Source organism: Silurus aristotelis (assembly GCF_946808225.1).
Source record: "Silurus aristotelis genome assembly, chromosome: 2".
Taxonomy (NCBI): domain Eukaryota; kingdom Metazoa; phylum Chordata; class Actinopteri; order Siluriformes; family Siluridae; genus Silurus; species Silurus aristotelis.
The window spans coordinates 33,724,004-33,749,195 of record NC_139575.1 but is presented as its reverse complement, the minus strand read 5'-3'; the positions used below and the strand labels follow the sequence as shown (position 1 = coordinate 33,749,195).

Here is a 25,192-nt window from a genome sequence, read left to right as displayed (position 1 = left end):
ACGTCCAGGGTTAATTTATTATAACAATTTTTGCAGACGTAACATCTTGATGCTGACTTTGATTTGCCTCAGTCAATAAGATTTTTTTTTCTGAAAAGCCAGTCTTAGTAGTATCAATAAAAAAGAAAAGACAAAACAATAAGGTAAAAATAGACAAATACAAAAACATGCTGCTGAAGACGATCTCAACTCAATCTACAGATTCTGTAAAAAGTGAGGTAAACTACTTGCTGTGACAAAGTGTATACTGAAAAATGGCGTAAATTCATGGTGTAAATGTATATCGCCTCCACCCAAAATACATAACATACTGTACATCAACAAGATCCTACATATAATATCTGAATGTAGATCTAATTTATAAAAATGCCAACACCAAAAATATCCCTGTTTAACCTCACCTACACCCAAAATATCCCTGTTTAGCATCACCTACACCCAAAATATCCTGCCTTAACATCACTTTTACCCAAAATATCCATGTCCAACATCACCTATATTTAAAATAGTTCTACCCAATATCATTTACACCAAAAATATCCCTGTCCAAAACCACCTACACCCAAATAAACATAGTTACCTTCATCTACACCCAAATTGGACCTTCTCAATGTCAATTACAATATATACGACCAATTTTTCATAAAAAAAGAACGATAATAAAATCAAATAAAGCTGTGTATTCATCACAGATATCATAGATAATACCAATGTTAATTATGAATATCCTATGACAGTCAATTTACACCAACCGGGCATAACATTATGGCCACCTGCGTAATATTGTGTTGGTCCACCAAAACAGTTCGAGCATTAACAGCATTAACGTCCTCAGCAGTTTGAGCTACAGGGGCCCGTCTGTTGGATTGGACGATGGCCTCGGGTGCCCGTGACCCTCTATACCACTGTTCCTTTATTGGACCACTTTTGATAGATACTGACCACTGCAGTCCCGGTACAGGCCACAAGAGCTGCGGTCTAGGAGATGCTCTGAACCAGTCTTCTGGCCAAAGTCTAGCATGGTCTGCTCAAGTCTTACGTTTGCCCCTTTTTCCTGTTTCTAACACATAACTTTGAGGACAAAATGTTTACTTGCTGCCTAATATATCCCACTCACTAACAGGTGCCATGATAAAGAGATAATCAGAGTTTACGATTCATAATGTTTTAATGTCATAATGTTATACCTGATCTGTGCATAATTATTTATTCCTGAGGAAATGGTTCGGGTGTTATTCGCATACGTGAGGTACTTTGAAGCAATCACTCATTAGGGTTGCATGTTTGATTTGAAAAATACAGTACAAGAATGTTCATGGTAAAAGATTTTATACAACTTTCAATTCATAAATGAATAAATGGCTGTTATTAAAATAAAACGTTCACCGAACACTCCTTCCAAATGATGAACATGTGGTGAGTGGTACTTTTGGAAGTTTTGTCTTACCTGTCCAGCCAGCATCTCGTATAGCAGTACACCGTATGCCCACCAATCCACAGAGCGCCCGTATGGCTGGTACGCAATGATCTGCACACACAAAATATACAGAATCTCTATGTACTTATGGTTTAACAAAATAACACGATAATAAGATGACACCAGACTACACTTGTCTTTACTAGTTATTGTTTTCTGCCTTTTCAGCAAAGAGGTCCTTATTTCAATTTTATCATCTGCTCAAGCACACAATCACATCATGTATACATTACTTAAGCAGGCTCCAAATGAACTTGCACACTTACAATTATAAGTAAATGCATTCTGTAACGGAAAGATCCCTTTAAAAGTGATTAAAGAATTCATAAACATATCAAACATGAAAGTACTGGATCAAAATAGACCACAGAGAGTGAGCAGAAAAAACTACATCATCAGAAATGGAAACTCTCCTGGATATGCTTTTGTACAGAATAATGAGGAAAATAGTCTAGATAACAAGCTTTTTGAAGTATCTTGAAGGACCTGATACAGTGCTTCTGGAGAGAATTAATATACCCCTGTTCAACATCACCTTCACCCAAAACAACCCTGCCCATCATCACCTAAACCCAAAAAAGCCCTGTCCAACATCATCTACACTTAATATACCCCTGTTTAACATCACCTTTACCCAAAACAACCCTGCCCATCATCTCCTACACCCAACATAGACCTGCCCAACATCATCTACACTTAATATACCCCTGTTCAACATCACCTTTACCCAAAACAACCCTGCCCATCATCACCTACACCCAAAATTGACCCGCCCAACATCATCTACACTTAATATACCCCTGTTCAACATCACCTTTACCCAAAACAACCCTGCCCATCATCACGTAAATCCAAAATAGACCCGCCCAACATCATCTACACTTAATATACCCCTGTTCAACATCACCTTTACCCAAAACAACCCTGCCCATCATCACGTAAATCCAAAATAGACCCGCCCAACATCATCTACACTTAATATACCCCTGTTCAACATCAGCTTCACCAAAAACAACCCTGCCCATTATCACCTAAATCCAAAATAGCCCTGCCCAACATCATCTACACCTAATATACCCCTTTTCAACATCAGCTTCACCCAAAACAACCCTGCCCATCATCACCTACACCCAAAATAGACCTGCCCAACATCATCTACACTTAATATACCCCTGTTCAACATCACCTTTACCCAAAACAACCCTGCCCATCATCACCTACACCCAAAATAGACCTGCCCAACATCATCTACACTTAATATACCCCTGTTCAACATCACCTTTACCCAAAACAACCCTGCCCATCATCACCTACACCCAAAATAGACCTGCCCAACATCATCTACACTTAATATACCCCTGTTCAACATCACCTTTACCCAAAACAACCCTGCCCATCATCACCTACACCCAAAATAGACCTGCCCAACATCATCTACACTTAATATACCCCTGTTCAACATCACCTTTACCCAAAACAACCCTGCCCATCATCACGCAAATCCAAAATAGCCCTGCCCAAAATCATCTACACTTAATATACCCCTGTTCAACATCACCTTTACCCAAAACAACCCTGCCCATCATCACCTAAATCCAAAATAGCCCTGCCCAACATCATCTACACTTAATATACCCCTGTTTAACATCACCTTTACCCAAAACAACCCTGCCCATCATCACCTACACCCAAAATAGACCTGCCCAACATCATTTACAGCTAAAATAGCCTTGCCCACCATCATCTACACCAAAAACACCCCGTCCCAACATCACCTACACTCAAAATAGCCCCACCCATCATCACCTATACCTTAAATATCAATATCCCTTATGACCTACAACCAAAACAGCTATCAACATATGCCTATTGTATGCTATGTGATCACTTATTAGATCAATTTTACATTTATTTTCTGACTCCCACTTGCTTTACAAGGCAGACCTCAATGTGTGGCACTAAAGGGCATTCGACTTAACCGTCACTACACAACCCCGGTAGATTAACATGAACTGGTTATCTAATATTGTCCAGAATAAAAACAAAACATACTTAGATTGCCTGCCTATACTACCCACAGCTGGAATCAACTCACTAAAGATCAGTTATGTTCCCAGACTTTGTTCCCAGAAAAGGAAAAAATCTCTCTCTTTTTTTGAAACCTTTCATCAAAACCGCAGGCTCTGTGCTACAATCCTGTATCTGTTTTGCTTTTTCTTTCTAATCATCGTGACCTCTTTTTATCACTATCTTTTATATATTTAAATTGTATTTTTATTTTTTGTCATCTCCCGTATGTTTTATGTAAAAACACACCACAAACTCGCTTTATCATTAACGTCCGCTTTTGCTGCTTGCCATTCAAATGTTCTGGGCGTTGAGCCAGAGCACAACGAGTAGCTTTGTAAGCCTCTGAAAGAACAGAAAAAGTGAACTTTGCTTTTTAAAGCCAACGATGGCAATTATCCAAGCGGCCTCGGAAGACGCTCTTCTGTCACACCGGTTTAGACACTTTTTAGGCATGTCGTGTTTTCGTTATAAAATGCTTCCTTTCTCCGAACCAAAACACCTGCATTTAAAACATCTTCGAGGTTTAACAAGGTTAACACTGGAAATAAATGAGTTTGAGCAGAAAAACGGTGACAAAACTGCTCAAATTTATAAAATAAACACAATTTTTCTGAAATTCACAAAATATATTTTGCCAAAACATTTATTAGCTTGTGTATAGTAAATAAAGAAGCTATTACTCTCCTTAAAGTCTGTTTAGCTACTCTGTATTTTGAGACATAAAAGTAGCAGGTGACGATCTTCACTTGCTTCACATTGTTCTGGAAGAAAGTTGCATTTTTCAGTCAGATGTGAAAAAACGCTGGTGATGCAGTAAAATTCAAAAGAGATAATAATGGCATCCTGGCGACTTCCAGACAGTGGAACTCGAATCGGCTTGATTTTTCATTATTATTTTTGGGTTCCAGTGTCGAATTTAATTTATTTCTTCATATCTGGTGTATTCAACAATACAATAAAATCACGAATGGCTCTGAAGCTGTATGCAACATTGTGCATCTTACTGTCCATGTAGGGAATTAAACCTTTCTGATTAGAACATTAACTGGCTTTTTTCCTGGACTTACAGCTGTGTTATATGTTGTCTGCAATTAAATGTAATGGTGTGTGTGTGTGTGTGAAGAAAAGCATTGAAGCACTGAATGGTCATAGGGGTGTATATTTTTATAAAATGTCATATTCCTCTATTACTCCAACATACAATGTTCTAACAAAAGGTTTGGCTTATATATTTATCTTTAAATAATTTATTTCAATAATGAATTAACTAATGATTTATTTTTGTAAGTTCAGATGTGACATTGCTAATGCTCTATTAACCATTCATATAGCTTCTAAAGCACTATTCCTCTAACATCTGTCATTTCAGTGCTATTTTTCTAGTTTTAAGTTGTCTTTGGAAAAAAAAAAAGCTACAGTGCTCTGGACTAGATTGGTGAAAAAGCAAATAGACACTAATAGAGTGTATCTCAAGGACTCAAAAGAAGAAGATCGATGCTCTGCTCAGCCTCAGGTCTTGTCCATCTGTCAGCAACATGACAGCTCAAGGAATAAACATGCCGTGGAGATCCACATAGGACCCCATCTGTCAATATGTTGAATAAAAAACTTCTTATGAAGACGCTTTACACTTTGAACCCACATCAGCGTTTTGGTTTTTGTTTCAGAAGACAAGCTATCGATCAGTAATGAATCATAACACGGCTGAAGGAGTCATAATCATGCACGAATGGTACGTAGATTACCGAGCGTGTTAAATTGGTGCCCTAGTCGCTTGATCAGACATGATTCTATGTGACACGCAAAGACCTTCCTGTCAAGTCGCTGCTGGACATGTGTGCGTAGGTGATGCCGAACAGAAGAGAAAGAAAAACAGATGAAGAGGGGGTTTTAAACAAGAGATCTGAGTTGGCTTCAGAAAGAGCTGCATGAAGAAGACATGAATCTACAACTGTGGGCAAATTTAAAAAAAAATGTGTGTGTAGAAGCCGGTAAACAGAACAAAAAGGGAAACAGATAAAGGATGGGTTTTAATTAAGAGATCTGACTTCAAATAGTTCATAAAGAAGACAGATCTAAGTGAGCAAATTTGAAGAAAATGTTCTTTGAGTGCTCTGAAAAAAATAACATTGGTGTTAACCATGCTGTAGATTTGGTCCTGCTTGGATTGACAAACCTAAACTTTCAATGTCTTATAATAAAACCTTTGTCGATCCATGCTTGTTGTCTTGAGCTCTTCTGCTTGCTTCATGCTCTATGTTCCAAGTTTTGGATATTGTTTCTTTGTCTCATTGTTTCGGATTTTTTGTTTATTTTTGTCATTTTGCATCGCAAAGAAACAAATCCTCATTTGCCCTTTCACATAATTACCTCACAAAAACGCAAGTTAAGCCTATGTACAAATGCTAATTAGCTGAGAATGTAAAATGGGAGGTGCAGTGGCTAATAAGCAATTTATAAGTTGTGTCTTAAATTTGAAAAAAATTGTTATGAGTGAACGAAGTGGATAAATTTCGTTATAACTGATTTTTTTAATACATCTAAAGAAATTGGAGCTACTAAAAGTATGTAAAATTATAATATAATAAATATATAGTATATTATTATAAAGTATATTTTATAATTATAAATTACATGTATGAACAAAAATAGCACTGAATATTAACATACATAGCTTCAATCCAGATTCACTATATGGACAATAAGATTCAAATATGCTTTTTGAACATGCCATTCGACATTTAGTCCCTATCTGATGTTATAATAATCTCCACTTTTCTGAGAAGATGTTCCACTCGATTTTGGAGTGTGATCATAAAGATTTGTCGCAAGGGTGTTAGTAAAGTCAGGTTTCTCTATCACTCTATAGCAGGCCACTCAAGATCTTCCAGTCTAACCCATGTAAACTATATCTTCATGGGGCTTTCTTTGTGTATAGGGGCATTGCCATGCTGGAGCAGGTTTAGGTCTTCTACCATAATTTAAGTGAAAAGAAAATGTAATGCTACAGCATTCAAGAACATCCTATACAATTGTGTGCCTCTAACTTTGTGTAACAGTTTGACAAAGAAGCACACATGGCTGGAAAAGTCAGGTGTCCCAATACATTTGTGCATAGAGTGTATACTCAGTTGGAAAAATTACATTCTATACTTTTAGAGAATGACCAGGAACCTAACGTAATCATGTATTATTATTATTATTATTATTAATATATATATATATATATATATATATATATATATATATATATATATATATATATATATATATATATATATATATATGAACCAATAAAGTACAGTTCAACTCACAATTTGTATATTCTCTTAATGAAATACATTTTCTACTTCAGGGCTGCTGGATAAACATGGAACATATGATTTACTCTGTATACAGGACACAACACCAACCAGGAAAGAAATAAAGCTGTGTCTTCTGGAAAACAGGACTGAAAGTTGCTGAAACTGCATCTTCTCAAATCAATACCAAACCATGTGAGGAACAAACTTTTCACTTAAACATGCATCCTCAGGGAAATTTGAAAGAGACGTGTGAGACGTGGACCTGAACATGCATGGAAGGTGTGTGTGTGTGTGTGTGTGTGTGTGTGTGTGTGTGTGTGTGTGTGAGAGAGAGAGAGATACTGTAGGTACAGAGGTACATAAAAAATACTTCATGTTTCCTTCTCCTTCCCTCACCCAGAATTCCATATGGCTCACATGGCTAGAAGGCAAATTAAGTGTCTTTGTGGCCTGTCACACTACATCATGTGACAGTTCTGGATCATACAGCTCAGAATACAGTAGAATGGGAGGGCGTTAATGTAGGATTCTGTACATCATTGTGATGAAACACAAACACACCACATAGCAGGGTACAATGAAGCAAACACCAAACACCAGCAACCCCCCCCCCCCTTTATTTAACAATGCAGGCCGGTTAATGTGCGGAATAAATAAACCTCTATCGAACTAAGACTGACAGTAAAAAAATACATGTAGCAAATCCAATAACCTTCAGTTCACTTGATGATGATTAACCTGAAACAATGCCAGATGCTTTGGTTTTCTGTTTGTATGTGTGTGTGTGTGTGTGTGTGTGTGTGTGTGTGTGTGTGTGTGTGTGTGTTCAGCTCAGACAATATGTGGTGAGAAGTTTGAGAACGTTGGTGTCTTTATCTTGTGCGTCTGTCAGTGTAGATAAAGCTCATTCACTTCCTTCTTCACTCATTTACTCACTGGCTTCCTCACTTGGACATTCACATAATCACTCACCTGGGTGTATCCTTCACTTACTCAGTCCTCACTCATTTATTCACTGGCATCACTTTTTCTGATCAGTGACTTACTTGTACACTCATTCATTCAATTGCATTACCCTAAGATTCATTTACTCGTTTTCACTGCAATGCTCTTATTCACTGACTCACTCATATTAGTGATTTACATCACCCACTCACTTATATCACTCATTCACATGCACTCACTCACCCACTCTTTTATTTTACTCATTCACTCACCCATACATTCACTTACAACTATCACCCATACATTCATTCACTCGTCTACTCACTCAAACTCACTCGTTCACTGACATGACTCATTCATACACTCGCAGTGTATGCACATAATCACTCACTCACTCACTCACTCACTCACTCACTCACTCACTCACTCACTCACTCACCCAAAATCAGTCGTCTACTCACTTATCTGCTCACTTACTTACTAATGCACTCTCTCATTGATTCACTCACACGTGCAGTGTATATCTTGTAATACACCATAGGCCAGTACAAAGTAGGAGGGGCATTGAAGGCTACATACCATCTTTCCATGTCGAAATTACATTTAATATTTGAAAATGTTGACAATAAATAGAAAACCTGGCGTATACTAAATCACAAATCAATCCTCTGCATTAGGATGTCGTTTCGATTATCCTGGAAAACATCTCTATTTACAACCATGTAAAATATGTCAATGCAATGATTTGAGACCCACAGTAGTGAAGAATGATTCTAGGTCCCTTACCTCTGGTGCGATGTAGTCGGGTGTTCCACAGAATGTGCGGGTTGATACTCCATCATATATGCTCTCCTTACACATGCCAAAGTCTGCAATCTTGATGTGTCCCTCAGCGTCCAGCATCACATTGTCCAGTTTCAGGTCTCTGAAAGAACAATCACATACATAGTCATTTACACAGAGCAGTATCACAACTAGCTTATTTATGTTACAAGATGTAATGCAATGCAGCTTATTCGTAGTTTAAAAATTTTACTATTTGCTATGTTTATGTTGGTGAAAATAAATAAACGTGATTTTAAGTAAGTAATTAGCCATCATTACCAGCAAATGTTAAAAAAAATCTATGAATATGACAAATGTTTCTCAGTAAACGTGATTCTGTCTCGAAATTACAAACAAGCGATGATTAGCAGAATTCAACCATGAAAATGCACTAATGTGACTGAACATCCTCTCAAAAACTATGTATGACTGTTTTATGTTAACTAACTGAAATATATGTAACTCAATGTAACTCAATAGCAGAGATATAAAATATATGAAAAAATTTCCTCTAAAAAAAAAAAATGCACTGAGTCTTTTTTAGCATGACTAACTAGATCACATTAGCAGTGATTATTATGAAAATGTATGAACACTTCACAGAATTCCCAATAAGTCTTGTGAAACTGTCTCATTATGGTAAACATGCTAGCGTTAGAAATTATGAGTAGAATATTTTCAGAAACTCGCAAAATCTTCTCAGAAATTCTGACTTTATCTTGATAGTGAAATAGCTAGCATGAAAAAAAGTGAGTATGAATATTAATAAATAATTAATTTTAAAAAAATCCTGTCAGAATGTAGTAATAATAAGAAAAATCCTGTCAGAATGTAGTAATAATAAGAAAAATCCTGTCAGAATGGACCATAACAAAGAATTGGACACAATGAGCAGTGACAATTCTGGATATTTCTTAATAGATTTTGGTCAGAAATCTATTTAAATGGGGTAAAAAATCTCTTTATATAACTAGCAAACAATAACAGTGAAGAAAAATGTACAGTATAACTGTGTTAAATTCCTCACAGAAATCTGGTTAAACTGTTTTATGATAGCTAACTAGCAAAAATTATTTTTTCTATGAATCCGGTCATCCTGTCTCATAATAATCAACTAGCTAACAACAACAGTTGCCAATAAACATATATTTACTATAAAACATGTATTTTAATCTTAAATTCCCTTTCAGAAATCTGGTCAGATTGTCTCTTTAATGCTAGCATGAACAAAAATGATTATTAATATAAAGGCTTTGACTGAGTCTCTCAGTGCATCTGCTAGAAAATAAAACAAGAAGTAATGAAATCATGCAGTAAATTAAGAAAAAGGTTTTTGAACGAGTGCATAGAGGACATCCAATGTGAATCTGCTAAAAGGCTTAATAAATCTCTCTCTTTTTCTGGCTATGTAGAGACAGACGTGCATATTTTTGCTGAGGTACAGTATGTGTGTAACAGGGTGTGTATGCGTGCTCTATTTCTCTTGGTCTACTGAGCATATGGGAATTAAAAAAGAGCTGAAATGAGCAGAACAGCTGTACCAGGAGACACAGATCGCACACATAACACACATACATACAGAGTGTTCAGAATGATGGAGAATCACAGCTGGGAAAAACGGCATTAAAGCTAAAGAGGCTTTACTGCCACAAGTATGGCACATGACATTTAAGTTAGACAGAGAGTAAATGCTGGAACTGGTGGTTGCAATCATGTATATACAGGGAGCGCTGTGTCTTTTTACCACCCAAAATCTGATACAGATATGTTTTTTTCGCTCAGCTACAATAATGCAAGTGGGTGGAAATTCAAACATAAAAACACACAGTAGCAACACACGACTATGTGCATGCTTTGTCACCTGTATATTATTCCCTTCTTGTGCAAGAAGAACAGCCCGACAGCGATCTCTGCTGCGTAAAACCTGTAATCACACACACACACACACACACACACACACACACACACACACACAGCAATCAGCTTTTCTGCAAAGAATGACCTGAGGTAATCACGGCCAATCAGCAGGCTTCATGAGTTATGAATATGACATAAATACGTTATATAAACGTAAAAAAAAAATGCCTGTTTAGGCTTTTATTTAATAACTAAATGCTAACTATTGCACAAAGTAGGTAGTCCTAAAAATTGATAATATAAGTAAAATATTAATTTATATTTATGTTTTTTTAACAATTTATTTACAAAGTATATCTGCCTTAATAGAGCACATGCTTAATATATATATATATATATATATATATATATATATATATATATATATATATATATATATATATATATATATATATATATATACATACATACACACACAATTTCTCATTTGCTCTTATAAAGACCTCGACTCCTCTGGGAAGATGTTGCACTAGATTTTAGAGTGTGCTGGTGGAGATTTGTGCTCATTTCGTTAGTAAGATCATGTAGAGTGACGACACCTGGAGTGTGTTTATCAGAAACGTGTTCAGTAGGGTTGAGTTTAGAGCTCTGTAGCAGGTCACTCAAGATCTTTTTCTCAAACCCATGTAGCCCATAACTTCTTGGGGCTTACTTTGGCCACAGGTGCATTGTCACGCTTGAACAGGTTTGGGTCTCCTAGTTCAAGTGAATCTCATGCTACCGGCCCCAAAGACAATATACAGTTGTGTGCTTCCAACTTTGAAAAACAATGACATATTCCTGGAAAATTCAGATGTCCCAATAATTTTGTCCATATAGTGTTATTCAAAACAGGGATCAAGAAAATATTGGTGGTCAAGCGATTCGCATATTACATTGCAGTCCATGTTTAAAACAGGATCAAGAAGTCAAAAATGCACACAGCTTACACTGCCTGAGGCTCCTTAAATTTGCCCACTTGCTGAATGTGATACATGAGATCTCCACCATTGACGTACTCCATCACAAAATACAGACGGTCCTAAAAAAGAAAAGAAGAAGAGGAAGTCATCTTGGCAGGCGTAGCAGGGACCAGCTGTTAATGGAAGAAGTACTAGCGTAGAAAGAGTGTGTTATGGAATGAATGTGTGCACCTGTGTGTGGTTACTAATTAAGTATAGTTAAAAGCCGCTTTAGCTCTTTTAATACTGCCATAACCCTACAATAAGAATAATCTTAACTGCCAAATTCAGAAAATTTAACTCTTCCCTTTTCCATCATGCTCAACACACCCATGTGATTATGGTGATCAGTATGAAATGAAATTCTAGATCATTATAGACCATTCTGGAGGAACGTATTTAATGAAAACCCAAATCATGCCTACACTGCGAGCTTATTTCAATCGCCGGCGATAATCAGGACGATTAAATGTGCTTTTCGAAAACAATTTGGCAGAGAAGAGGTTTGTTTTGGAGAGACCAGACATCATCATCCTTATCATCATGCTTTAATTTGAAGCAAAGCTGAAGGCTGCAGTGAGTGACAGATGGAGAGGCACAACACAAACGCCTACATCTAGACGTCCACAGATTCTCACTCTTCAGTAAAAAGATTCAATATTTAAAATGTCTTTGTCCAGGTAGGAAATATGTGTAAAAACAAAAAATTGTGATTGTGTTAATAAACACTATTTACACCAATCAGGCATAACATTATGACCACCTGCCTAATATTGGGTAGGTCCCCCTTTTGCTGCCAAAACACTTCTGAGCCGTAGATTTAACAACATTAACTTCAGCAATTTGAGCTACAGAAGCTTGTCTGTTGGATCGGACCACAGCCTTCTCTCTCTCTTTGCGTGAATCAATGAGCCTCGGCCGCCCGTGACCCTGTCGCCGGTTCACCACTGTTTCTTTTTGGAGCGCGTTTGATAAATACTGAGCACTGCAGACTGGAAACATGCCCCGAGAGCTGCAGTTTTGAAGATGTCCTGACCCAGTCGTCTAGCCATCAGAATTTGGCACTTCAAAGTTTGCTCAAATGCTTATGCCGCCTATTTCTCCTGCTTCTAACACATTAACTTTGAGGGAGAAAATGTTCACTTGCTGCCTAATATATCTCCCTCTCACTAACAGGTGCCATGATGAAGAGATAATCAGTGTTAGTCACTCACCAGTCATAATGTTATGCCTGGTGTATGATGCAGTGGGCTCTGGGTCTGGCGTGACAGTTCTTATCCATGATTTCTTTTCAAAACTACACTTAGACCTTCACCACTGATGACTTGTCAGGTCTTACTAATAGATCCCAGGCAGGACTTTTACCCCTCAGATCTCGAACAGAATGCCTATTCAAGCTTTTACCCAAATATCCTGTGCATTCCTTACCTGCAATACACCAGATAATCAGATCTTTGGCCACAGATTATTGGCTCTCTGTTGAAACCTTACCACAGTCTGGAAGCAGGAGTGAAGCTGGGTAAGAAACGGGGGTTTGTCCTGTTGTGCCAACACCCTTTTCTCCACCATGGTGCACTCCACATCATCATCCTGGATCACGACATCTTTCTTTAGAATCTTTATCGCATACAGTTCTTCTGTGTTCTTCATTTCTGCTAGCATCACCTGAAGCAAAAAAACGCAATGTGGTGCTCAGAGTACATAGGGACTGTCACATTTGAAGACATACCAGACCAGAAGCAAAGACAAGACAAAAGTAATGAAATCTGGTTTATCTGATATCCACAGATCATAGAAAAACTCGAGCTTGTATTTAATGATTGCATCAGAGTCTGGTGCTAATTACTTCAAAACTCTTTTTCCCAGAGGAACCTAAGATTTCTGCTGGCTGCGGAGAAGCAAATCTGTATATAGCTAGTTCATGCCCTTACTATGCTGACTAATTCTTTTCTGTTATAAATAAAATCTCTCCCCATACACTTGTTTATATTTAAAAAATAACTTTTTTTTGTGAAAAATATACTGTAAATCAGCTCTTTTTTTGAGCATGCTTTTATTGTTTGTACCAACCTTCCCGAAGCTCCCCTTCCCCAACACGGCCAGAAAGTTAAAGTCGGTGAGCCTAACATGGTCCAAATTAGTGGAGGGCAAACTGGTCCTGTTGTCATCAATAGGGGTGGTGGCCTTCTTACCAGGACCAAACTTGGCTTTCTGCATGCAAAAATACAAAGAAAAATAAAGGTAGAGTAATAAGCTGAATCTACAAATCATCTTGATGGAAAATAGTCACCTCGAGTCATGCTTGATCTAGTAAAAGACAGGATTAGACAACTTGCAAATTCTGGCACACGGACTTAACCTGTGTTTGCAACATGCCCTTGCAGACATCCATAGACAGCTGGGATATTTGTAAAGGTACGGCAGATGATCAATAGTGGACGAAGAACACAAACCGTGTATTTGTGTTGAAATAAATGATGATAAAAAAATTATGTTTTATGATACAAAATAAACTGAATGATATCAATGAGTCAAACACTGATTGATGTCTATTAAAGTTATGCAAATGAGGCCAGAGTTTTTTTTGGCGAGTTCGAGTCAGGAGTTTCTTCCATCGTTTATTCCTCTCAAAATGTCCTGCTTGCTGTTGAACTGATGCTGAACTGTACGTTCTTGCTAAATACACACCACAAAGCGGCAATCGAAAGAAAACTCTCGACCCTGATTGGTGGCTTGCTGCGGTTACTTTTTTATCCACTTAATAAAAAGCAACAAATTATTTAGCAAAATGTAGTTGAGTAAAGTATACTTAAGTGCAGCGACGAATGACATTTACTTTGTTACTGTCCACCACCGCCGAAAATAAAAGAAGATTCATTAAATGGGAAGTGATGATGGAGCAGTTGAAGGACGAAAGACAAGCTGAATTAAAATGATTTTTAATCCCAATTCTTTCCATTCTAGATGAGTCTACCAAATGTATCTAGTTTTCATAATGTCATGTCAAGAGCAATTGAACATACTTGAAAGAAAGTCTTATGCAGATCTCTCTCTGACCAAGCAAACTCCAGAAGTCAAAACTGTAGTGTTCAGGTTAAAGTGGGACCTCAGAGTTAAAACATTGAGCTTCTGATTGAAAGATTGTAAGTTCAAAACCCTGTGCCACTACTGAATCTATTCAACTGCACATTTGTATAAATATGATGATTGTTAAGGTGCTCTGAATAAGGGCATCTGCCAAATGCCCTAAACGTCATGTAAATCCAAGCACTTTTATTGGTCGTGTTTACATTTACATTAAAACCATAGGATGTTGGCTTAGGCTTCAACAAATGGAAAAGCCCACAACGAGCATGTTTGAAACACTTCAACTTAAGGGTTAATCTGAGCAAACACAAAGTTTTGGATGCAAAAACACTACTTGTTGAGGTGTACTATAACACTGCTTGACAGGCAAAACACTTGCTTTCTGGGTTCACCCTTCATCCAGGAGGTTTTAAAGTGAAAGCTTGAACCGCAAACATCTCCGCATCAACACCCAGCCTTACCATGAGACTCTCCTTGGATGGGACACACTGATGGACTCAAGAACTTTGGAAAAGTTCAGGTGGATACATCTGTGGCCTGCTAATGAATTCTACACAGCAACCTACTATTCAACTGAATGTTATTTTACTGTCATTTTCATGACTTCACCTTTAGGTTATTGCAGATCTTTTAAGATAATTAATTGCCTAAATCTGAACTTTCCTCTGATTCCAAATGAGGGCAGGTTCGGAAAACCTTCCTCAATCCTTTCCTAAAGTCAGACTGTAAACCCTACACCTCTGCTTGACGTATTGACTTTTTTTATATTCCTAATACTGTCTCCTAACACACATTCACGAATAATTGTGTAATGCTGTATATTTCTACGGATGGTCTACATGTCGTCGCTGGAACACCTTAACGCCGCACCATAAGTCGGTCACCAGTGGATTCGGCGCTGTGAATGGTAGCAGGCAAAGAAACGAACCTGTCAGTTGAAAGCCGTTTACACACAATGCCATTAAATAGCGTATCGGTAAACACGGTCATCAACGTGCCGTTGTGCCTCGAAGCCGCCTGTGTTTTAGCGCTGAGGAAAACATTGCCCGAGCAATCGCTGCTCTTTAACGTCGACATGCAGAACGATTTTATGGATTCAATGGTTGTGAAATATCTTCTTTTTTTTTCAGAGCAATGCAAAGCTCCAGAGACCATGCAGAACTGCAAACAGCCACAAACAAAACACTATGACACGACAGCATGAAACTGTCGATCAGCTTGGAAATCGTCACACCGTTTTTGGACTTGTCTTAGCTTTAGCTCATTCCCAGTCACATCTACGAAGCTTGAAAGCTTTTTGTTTAGTAAAGCATTTAAAGCAGAGCTTGTACTCTAAATGCTGTCATGATGCAGGTCAGGCTGACTTCCAACCCACGACCAAGCTCTCTCTCTCTCTCTCTCTCTCTCTCTCTCTCTCTCTCTCTCTCTCTCTCTCTCTCTCTCTCTCTTCTCTCTCACCTTTTTGAGATCTCCTTTTGTTTTATCCTGCAATCACAGGACAGTGATAAGCAGATAAACCCCCACACACATGCACAAATATATAAACTCACAATTTGTTTATACAAATAAAATGCATGAACTTCCAAGAAGCTTAAAAAATGTTGCTATTTGAATTTAATGTGTTGTACATGTGTGTAATATGTTGAAGATTTAGGCCCAAAAGCTTTAGAAGGAAATAAGGACTAAAGCGTAACATTTATTATAGAATGCTGTGCTTTTTAATCACTTTATAGTTACATTCAAATTTACTGCAATCATGGACCTTATGTTTTCGCACCATCTGCTCACAAATGCACTTTGGGATGTTACCATGCAACCGGATGATTGTACGGTCCTCTTTTATAGTGGAAAACATTGACAATGTAGACTCTCATAAATTTTGTTGAGACCTCCTGCTTATTGTTTAACGTAACTTATGTGCAAATCCCTGTGAAGAAGTTGTTAATATAAAAACTGACCAATTGCAATCAAGACATGAAGCCAAGTTTACAATTGAGCCTTTCTACATTGTTTAGCATCAAACAATGCAAATGCTGACATCTAGTGGACAATTGAATAATCTCTTACCATGGTAGCAAAATCTTTTTATCCACAAACTCTGTGTAGATCTCAAACTCTCTCTCATTATTTGACTTCAAAAGAGGCAGTTCACGATGGGATGGATGTAAAGCATGTGCTTTCCCACACATTATTTTTTATTTTTTATATTAGTTCTAGATTTCTAAAAGAGGTTTTACTTGAGTAAAGTAACCACCAGGGTGCGGAACAAAGGCTGTTCCTAGTGTCTGAGAAATGCTCATATCTTTTATTCAGTTAGAAATTTCAGTCCATAACTGAGCAAGGAAAACTGAAAGGAAGCGTTGCATGAGTTGTCCTTGGTAATGAGCATATTGCTTCGAAACTGAAACTGGCTCAATATTTCTCATTTACTAGATCTAGACAGTCAATTCAGATAATTAAGCATGTTTTTGGTTTTTTTTGCACAGAAATCATTTTCTGCACTTCTTCCCCCTAACCGTACTGAAATTGAACCAAGCCGTGACTTAAAAACTTGTGTATGTACGGAACCTTGAATTTTGTGTACCGTTATAACACCAACTTCTCAATTTCATCTATATATCTATAAATATATATATATATATATACATATACATACACTGAAATTGAGAACTATAGTAATACAGTATCTCTGGTTAATAAGCCCTTTAACGAAATAGCTATTGTACAGTGTACTGTCACAATGTGTGCTTGTCTATGTGTGTGTATGGGTGGGTGGGTGGTGGGGGGGGGGGGGGGGGGGTCAAAAGAAGGTAATGTACAAATGTGTGCTTGAAAAGAAAGTACAGGGACTGCAGTGTTGCCATGGAAACAGGCAGTCAAGAAAACACACACCCTTAAGGCCCATTCAGCCAACACTAAAACCTTGAAACATGTCGAAGTTAAAGACAGACTGGCTGCTCTTTCTGGGCTCCGATGCGGCAAAGCGATTAGCCAGTAGTCATTTTCCCAGTGTTGTGGTCAGATCCTGTACATTCAAGAGGCTCTTCGGGTGGTAGAATCTTTTCATGTAACACGTGAACCAAATGTTAAGTTCCTACAATCTTTTTTTTGTTGTAAGGGTTTGAGCATGTTGTTTTAAAAACCTCACAAATATTACTGAAAATCCAAGGCAATTCTTTGAGAAGCAGCATACTGCAACGTGTAATGAAGCATCATTGATATGTGTGTGCGTGTGCACCTAGAGAGCCATAGTGATGACACCCCCCCCCCCCCTCCAATCAGACCTGGCCATTAGAGTGCATAGTGGTGAAGCCCTTTATTGCAAGTTCCCCCATGTGGATAAACATTATGATGCTCAGTGCAGATGGGGTCTACTAATCTGCAGAAAGATGCTCCACACAGTACCTTAGCTTCGTTTCGGAGCCTGTTCGCATGCGCGCAATTAAACCCGACAAAAACGCAACACATTATTCCAAACACAAAAACCTGACATTATTTCCCACTGCACTTGCTGCTCTTCAGTAATCCTATAATAAGGTGCGTTTGTATGTGTGTATGCACCTAAAGGGGTATTGACATAAATGTTTTATTCTTCTACCATTTAAGTGGCATTTTCCACCTCCAGAGCCTTCATCAGATCTTCTCCACTGTGAAGGCACTCAAGAGAGCCGCTCAAACATTTAAGTGCCATAGAGGCATGCTGGAGATTTTTTCCCACCTTATTGACTCTAATTGTGTTGTGATAGAAGAGTATCTGCGAGAGTGAAAGATCTCTTCAAGCCCACTCCAAAATCTAGTGGAACATCTTCCCATAAGAGTGAAGGTCTTTATTAGAAATTAGGGACTGAAAGAGAAATTGTATGTTCAGAAAGCACATATGAATCTTATAGCGTATATGTCAGATGACTTTACTAACAATCTACTAAAATCTAGTGGAACATCTTCCCAGAAGAGTGGAGGTCTTTATAACAGCAAATGAGAACTAAATGTGGAATGCGAAGTGCGTAAAGCACATACTGTACGAATGTTAAAGTCAGGAGTTTACAAACTTGTGTAAGTCAGGTAACGTGTATATTGTAGATGTAGGGTGAGGAGGCCTGGGGTGACGTCAGCATCCCAAAGGTCTTCAATAGGGTTAAGGTCATAGCTCTGTAGCATATAGAAGAAGATCATGTAGAAGATCTTCTATTCCAACCCATGTCAACCATATCTTCATAGATTCAATGCTGGAACAGGTTCCAGTCTCCTAGTTTTTCCAAATAAAAAATTGACTTCTACCACATCCAAAGACATCCGTGGGCATTCCAGTTTGTGCTAACAATTTGGGGAAGAAACTCATAACTGATAAAGCCAGGTGTCTCCATCATACCCACATAGTGTATCAATACGTGCTATAACAGACCTGGTGTTTACTTCATGTATTCTGAATAAAAGTATTCGGAGTATTGACTCATTTATAGCTCACGCTGTAAGACGAGAAAGCTATTATACCTAGAAATGGAATGACGCGCATTGTGTTTGACACGGCGCTCGCCTAACTCTCAGCCCTCGCCGTTTCTAGATAATACCTGCATTTATCTTCACGTTTAATAAGCCAACTTCTTCGCCAATGTTTATACCACGTTGATGAAATATTAAATGCATTGTCATCGTTCAACATCGCCGGGGAAATAAAACGACGCTTTTTCAATGACGACGTGTTACGCCGAGCTCGCGTGACTGATGGGCTTATTTAGCGTCGCCTTTACAGACCGTGAAAGATGATCATGGCTGCCGTCAAACGTCCTCAAGGAACTCAGACGGGATAAATGACTCCTTTTTCCCCCTTTCAAGTTCAGTGACAAAGGAGTGACAAAAAAAAAAAAAAAGCGAAGAGCAGTTATATACAAATGGATGGAAAGTGAAAGAAGAAGAATGCTCTGGATGCTCTATTATTATAACAGTATTTACTTTCCCAGCCGTATGTTGTCCTTCCACATATGTGATAGAAGATTCCTTTTAACTAGAAAACCAAACCTGTTTTAATGCAACAATGACACTGCACAAAAAGTCAGCTGTATGAAAATATGCTTTACATGGGTTAGATCTTGAGTAGCCTGCTATAGAGCTTGAACCCAAATAAACCTTTGGGATAAATTGGAAGGCTGACTGCACTCCAGGTCTCCTCACCTCACCTACATCAGTACCTACATTTAATCATTTTATATATTCAAGCTAGTGCAATCAGATCTCACCTCAAACTTCTCCCTGAGCTCCACGTTCCCGTCATCTTCTTCTGAGATTGGCACGTTGTAATACTCGCCCTCTTCCTCATTCAACATTTTAAACCTAGTACAAACACACACACACACACACACACACACACACATATCGACATCATAAATATTGCATATTACAATTGTTTCAGACTCTCAGCCACCTACACACTTAATCAAAACTAATGAGGCTGAGATGCAAAATTATCAGGCTTGATTATAGGAAGGATCAGGGAGGGACACACACACACACACACACACACACACACACACACACACACACACACACACACACACACACACACACACACACACACACACACACACACACACACACACACACACACACACACACAAACAAAATCCTCACCAGCCACATGCTGGACACTTTATAAGCTCAGATACGCCAAAGGACATAGAACCCATGAAGTCATTCCTGGTGGTTCTGTCCCAATCCCAAACCTCCACTGAAAGCCTGCGGTCCTTATCTGTGGGTTTCAGTTTACTACAAACACACACAAACAAATACACACACACACAATTCACGTGTGTTACATTAAATAATTTGCACACAAAACATTTTTGATTGAGTCTTTAATACAGTAGAATAGATGCGAAGTCCATGTCTGCGGTTCACTTTGGGACATTACTAGTGTTCTGAATAGATTCATGCCGGATGTGACACGTTTTTACTACATTTATGTCTCGTTGGTGTGTTTTGTTTTTCACTTACAAGTTGAAGGACTCGTTCCAGGTGGGGTTGAGCGAGGAGCGGATAGTCCTGGTCTTCTGCTTGGTCTCGTTTTTTGGGTCGGGGATGAGCTTGAGCTTCACGTACGGGTCGGACAAGCCATTGGGGTCCATCGGGATCAGGTTCCTAGCCTCGCCCACTGCAAAAGGTCAACATGTGACAAAGTCTATGTCGCACCAGGAGACAAAGAATATATAACCCTACTAAATATAACCCTACTTTAGTTTATCTAATCAACTCAAATCGAAGCCTTTCAAAGATGTTTTTTTTTTTTTACATAGAATAAGTTGAGTAAAAGACAGGAGTTGGAGCTGGAGGTAGCAGAGCTGAAGATGTTGAGGTTTTCGTTGGGAGTGATGAGGATGGACAGGATTAGAAATTACTTAGAGGGACAGCGCATGTAGGACGTTTTGGAGACAAGGTGAGGGAGGCGAGATCGAGATGGTTTGGACATGTGCAGAGGAGGAACATGGGATACATCGGTAGTAGAATGCCGAGGATGGAGCTGTAGAGGACAGGGGGTACGGAGATGGATGATCCGCTGTGGCGACCCCTAATGGTAGCAGCCGTAAGAAGAAGACTCGGACAAATATACTGGGAGATTAATTTCTGTAAAACATGCAGTATATGACTACATTCGAATCGATTCACATTGCCGGCTTTACTGTTTTGAAAGGATTGGATTCTAAAATGAATTTTAATGAATGAAAAGACTAAAATGAATAAAATATGCAAAACAACATGCATCATTATTCCTGGACTCTGTGGCTTTACTCATGTCCAGTTCTTCCAGCTCTAGTGTTTGCTTGGTTCAAGCCCTTACAACTCTAGTTCTGGGTTTTCACCAGCACTTACAGCTTTTGTTCTTAGTTATAAAAAGGCTTAGAACTGTGGTTCTTTGTTATACCTAATCCTTTCAGCCCAGCCTTTACTACACTGGTTCTTGGTTGTGTCCTGAATTTATATCTTTAGCTCTTGTTTAAACCAAAGCCTTACAGCTCTAGTTGTTAGATCAGTCTTTACAGCTTTACTCTTGGTGATAAATACTCGTCAGAGCAGAGGTTCGTAGCAGCAACCAACATCTACAGCTCTTATATTTGAAACTGGGCAGCCTGTACAGCTCTATTTCTTGGTCACCTACCGTTAAACGCTTGATAAATTGGTTATGCCAATATTGTGCAATATTAAATCCAAATGACGTGATCCAAAGCAGGTCATATTCTTTGCCAACTAAGCCATTTACTATAAACTAGCACAAATGCATCAACTCTCAAAAAGTAGAAAAGGTTATACTCTCAACGAAAGACAAGCTCCAAGATGTCAGAAGCTAATATCTCCTTCTGCTTTAATTTCTGATTGTGAAGAACTGTAAGTTAGAAAACGCTGATACATTGCAGTCAGGAAAGCAAATTGTTCAAATGTAATGGATAAACAGCTAATTAAATAAAATACAATTTCCTGGGCAGCTGTTCTTAATGTACATTTTGTTTGGTTAGTGCACACAAACTATTGCTAGCAGGATCACATGCTTGGTATACAAATACAAATAATGCACACAAGGCGGTTGCACACACGCCTACATTTTAGATGCAGAATGCTTAATGTCAGGTAACATCCTATTCTATAACACAGAACGCAAGAGGAAACACAGGCCTCATTTACAAGAACAAACCTGACTGGAAACACTACAAGTGCAAGAAGAGCATTAGGACCTGCTTACAAAACCAATGTACACCTCATGGCACCACGTTTTTTGTTACACAATTTGAAATTACAAAATGTCCAGGTAGAATGTCCTAAAAGCTAAAAGACTGCCTTAGGACATGTAGCGCACTTTACACAGTCGTCTGCCTGAACCCACACAAAGGTTAGTTTTGAATATTTAAAACTTCACACTGAAAATGGCTAAATGCAAAGCAGTGGTGCCCTGTTAGCCTTTGTTATGCCTGCGAAGCACAAACCAGGACATGTGGAATGCGAAATGCACACACATACTGTAAGTGGGAATAATGAGTGCGATGAGCGCAGTGATGACCCTGTGGTTAAGGCTTTGAGTTTAAATCCCACCACCACCGAGCTGCCATTAGGAGGTTTATGAGCGAGGCACTTAACATTGGAAAAGCTTCAGTCATATCAATGTAAATGTACAGGGTGCAAACAAGTACTACTACGCTGTAGCAGGGCTTGCGAACATGACACGATGTCACTGCTTAAAATCACAACTTTAGAACCAGAATTCATCAGAATTAGAACCAGAACACTTTATCGATCCACTAAGGAAATTGGTGGGTTTCTCACAGTAATATATATATATACATACATTAAGTGAAATGAAATGTGTAGCAGCAGTGAAACATGGCGGAGAAGTCTGACTACTGTACAATGATACAGTAGGTAATGCATGACATTGTGGACGGATGTAGTGTAGCTTTGTTTCAGTTCTAGATTATGTACAGTCTTTCCAGTTCTTGGACACGTCCAGTCTTTTTTGTGCTTTTTGTTCTAACTTTTGTTTAGTCCCAGTATTTACATTTGAATTCTTGGTCAAGGTTTCTGCAGCTGGATAATTCTATTCTTTATTTCATTTTAAGATCTATTTATAGTCACAGTCTTTACTCATAATTCTTAGTAGGTTTCAGTCATTGAAGAGCTCATTTTAGTTAGTCACAGTATTTACATTCTAGCTCTTGATTAATCTACAGTAGTAAAGGTGCTACTAAGTTAGTCCCAGTCTTTAAGTCTTTAGAACTCTGAATCCTGGTTATTCTTTTTCTACAGATACTAGAATCCTGGTTAGATTCCTCAGTCTATAGGGCTCCAATTCTAAATTAGTCTCAGTCTGGAACTATCTAATTCCTGGTCAGTTTTAGACTTTAATACTCAATTTCCTGGTTGTTGTCAGTCTTTACAGCTCTCACTATTGGTTAATCTCAGTATGTATGGCTCTACTTTAGGGTTAGTCTCAGTCTATAGGCCAGGTTCGGCATTAGTTTTCTTAGGCTTTTGGTTAGTTTTAGTACTTAAGGCCCTACTTTTTGTTGCATCCCAGTCTGTAAGGATTTATCTCTTGGTTAAGTTCCTAAGTCTTTGTTATAGCCAGTATTTAAGTTCTAATTCTTAGTCTCAGCTGTCATGACACCTGCTATTACTATAATGTATAATGTTTAATACTCTAATTCCTTGATTATACCTTTAAACCTCTTTACAGTAGGCCTACTGTAATTGTTAGCTTAACACATTAATTCATGGTGATTCTTAGTACTTACTGTGTGATGAACAATGGGTTACATAATCTTGAAACATTCTCGTAGTCCACCTTTAGATCCTTTTGAAAAATTGAACAAATAAACTAACAAGCTAAAATCACACAACGACAGTATTATAAAATTGATTGTGTATTAAATACACCACTTGCAAAGATCAGCTTGTGTTGGCGGTTGTTAAACAGCACCTTTTCTCTTTTACATCCATACATTGGATATACACTATGCACGGAGTTAAAATAAAGATGCACCAGTATCTGGAAATTGAGCTGTAAGAAATCAGTATGTACACTTGTACTGCAGAATTAACACACTGGATATGTGGAGCAATAGCAATTTAATGTAGCAGTTTATTGCAATACTCAGAAGCTAAAATTTCCTCCAACACTACAAAATAGTTTTACTCCTCATAGTAAACTAGTGACATGGGAATGAAGTGTGACATGACACCCGTCTTTACAAACCTATAAATGCAAACGCACAGTCACATCGACCAACCCATACTGTATTTAAATCACCATGCAAACGAAATGGTTTTGTCTCACACTTTTGCCATTATTTGACCAACAGGAGGAGCTCCATCCCTCCATTTCGTTACAAGAGCTTCATTCAGGACAAAGACCACTCTCTTCCCAGCAGGTTTTTCTTTTTTGCACTCCCTCTATCTGAGCCAGTCCAGGCAGATCATAAATTCAAATTTGTGGACAAATGCAGCTATCAGACGATTCCTAGCAAGCATGATATTGGCTTTTTGACAAATGCACAAGATATTCTTTCTTTTTTTAAAACTGTGCAAATTACAAAACTCCATCATGAGTGTTTATGTGCATACTAAAAAGTCAGGCTTAATTTTTTTTTTACATGGGCTGCTTTCTATCTACATCACCCTCTAACACACCCTCAAACTGTACCCCAAACTTTAGCCTGAAATGTATTGTATAATAAAGTCAACCCTTAAGCAAGGAAGAATATGCATTTCAAGTCCGACAAACAAACAGCTCAAAATGTAAAGAGAAAAGCCTACTGAATCTCCAGAGACCCATTTCTGAAATGTTTGTCATCCTACTCGTCTAAAAATGTCTTAGAAACTCGTCACTAAGCCAACTTTCTGAAAGTCATGTACCCATGCCATAGCCTGTGACCAAAAAGAGCTCGATGTCTTGCCCGGAGGCTTAAAAGGGAACTCATAAACATGCATTAAAATGTAAAAATGTTTAGTTTAAACAGAATCCGAGTGCTCATACGGTGCAGCGAAATGCAAATTTGAACAAACATACTTATAGACAAGCACGGTTCCTGGTAATGTGTGATATGTGTGTACTTAACTAACAGCAGGAAATACATCAGCATTATGAG

The 25,192-nt window shown here is 38.2% G+C and overlaps 1 protein-coding gene across 1 annotated transcript in view; it reads right to left on the bottom strand.

The window, feature by feature from the left end:
- The window catches only part of prkcaa (protein kinase C, alpha, a), a 141,597-nt gene that overhangs the window by 17,330 nt on the left and 99,075 nt on the right, over positions 1 to 25,192 (bottom strand). The window contains exons 6-14 of the mRNA XM_083522404.1: positions 20,556 to 20,712; positions 20,193 to 20,327; positions 19,802 to 19,895; positions 13,551 to 13,691; positions 12,972 to 13,145; positions 11,469 to 11,560; positions 10,484 to 10,546; positions 8,584 to 8,722; positions 1,448 to 1,528 (exon numbers count right to left, since the gene is read on the bottom strand). Of these exons, the coding sequence (XP_083378530.1) occupies positions 1,448 to 1,528; positions 8,584 to 8,722; positions 10,484 to 10,546; positions 11,469 to 11,560; positions 12,972 to 13,145; positions 13,551 to 13,691; positions 19,802 to 19,895; positions 20,193 to 20,327; positions 20,556 to 20,712 (1,076 nt within the window). The remainder of the gene's footprint in view (positions 1 to 1,447; positions 1,529 to 8,583; positions 8,723 to 10,483; positions 10,547 to 11,468; positions 11,561 to 12,971; positions 13,146 to 13,550; positions 13,692 to 19,801; positions 19,896 to 20,192; positions 20,328 to 20,555; positions 20,713 to 25,192) is intronic.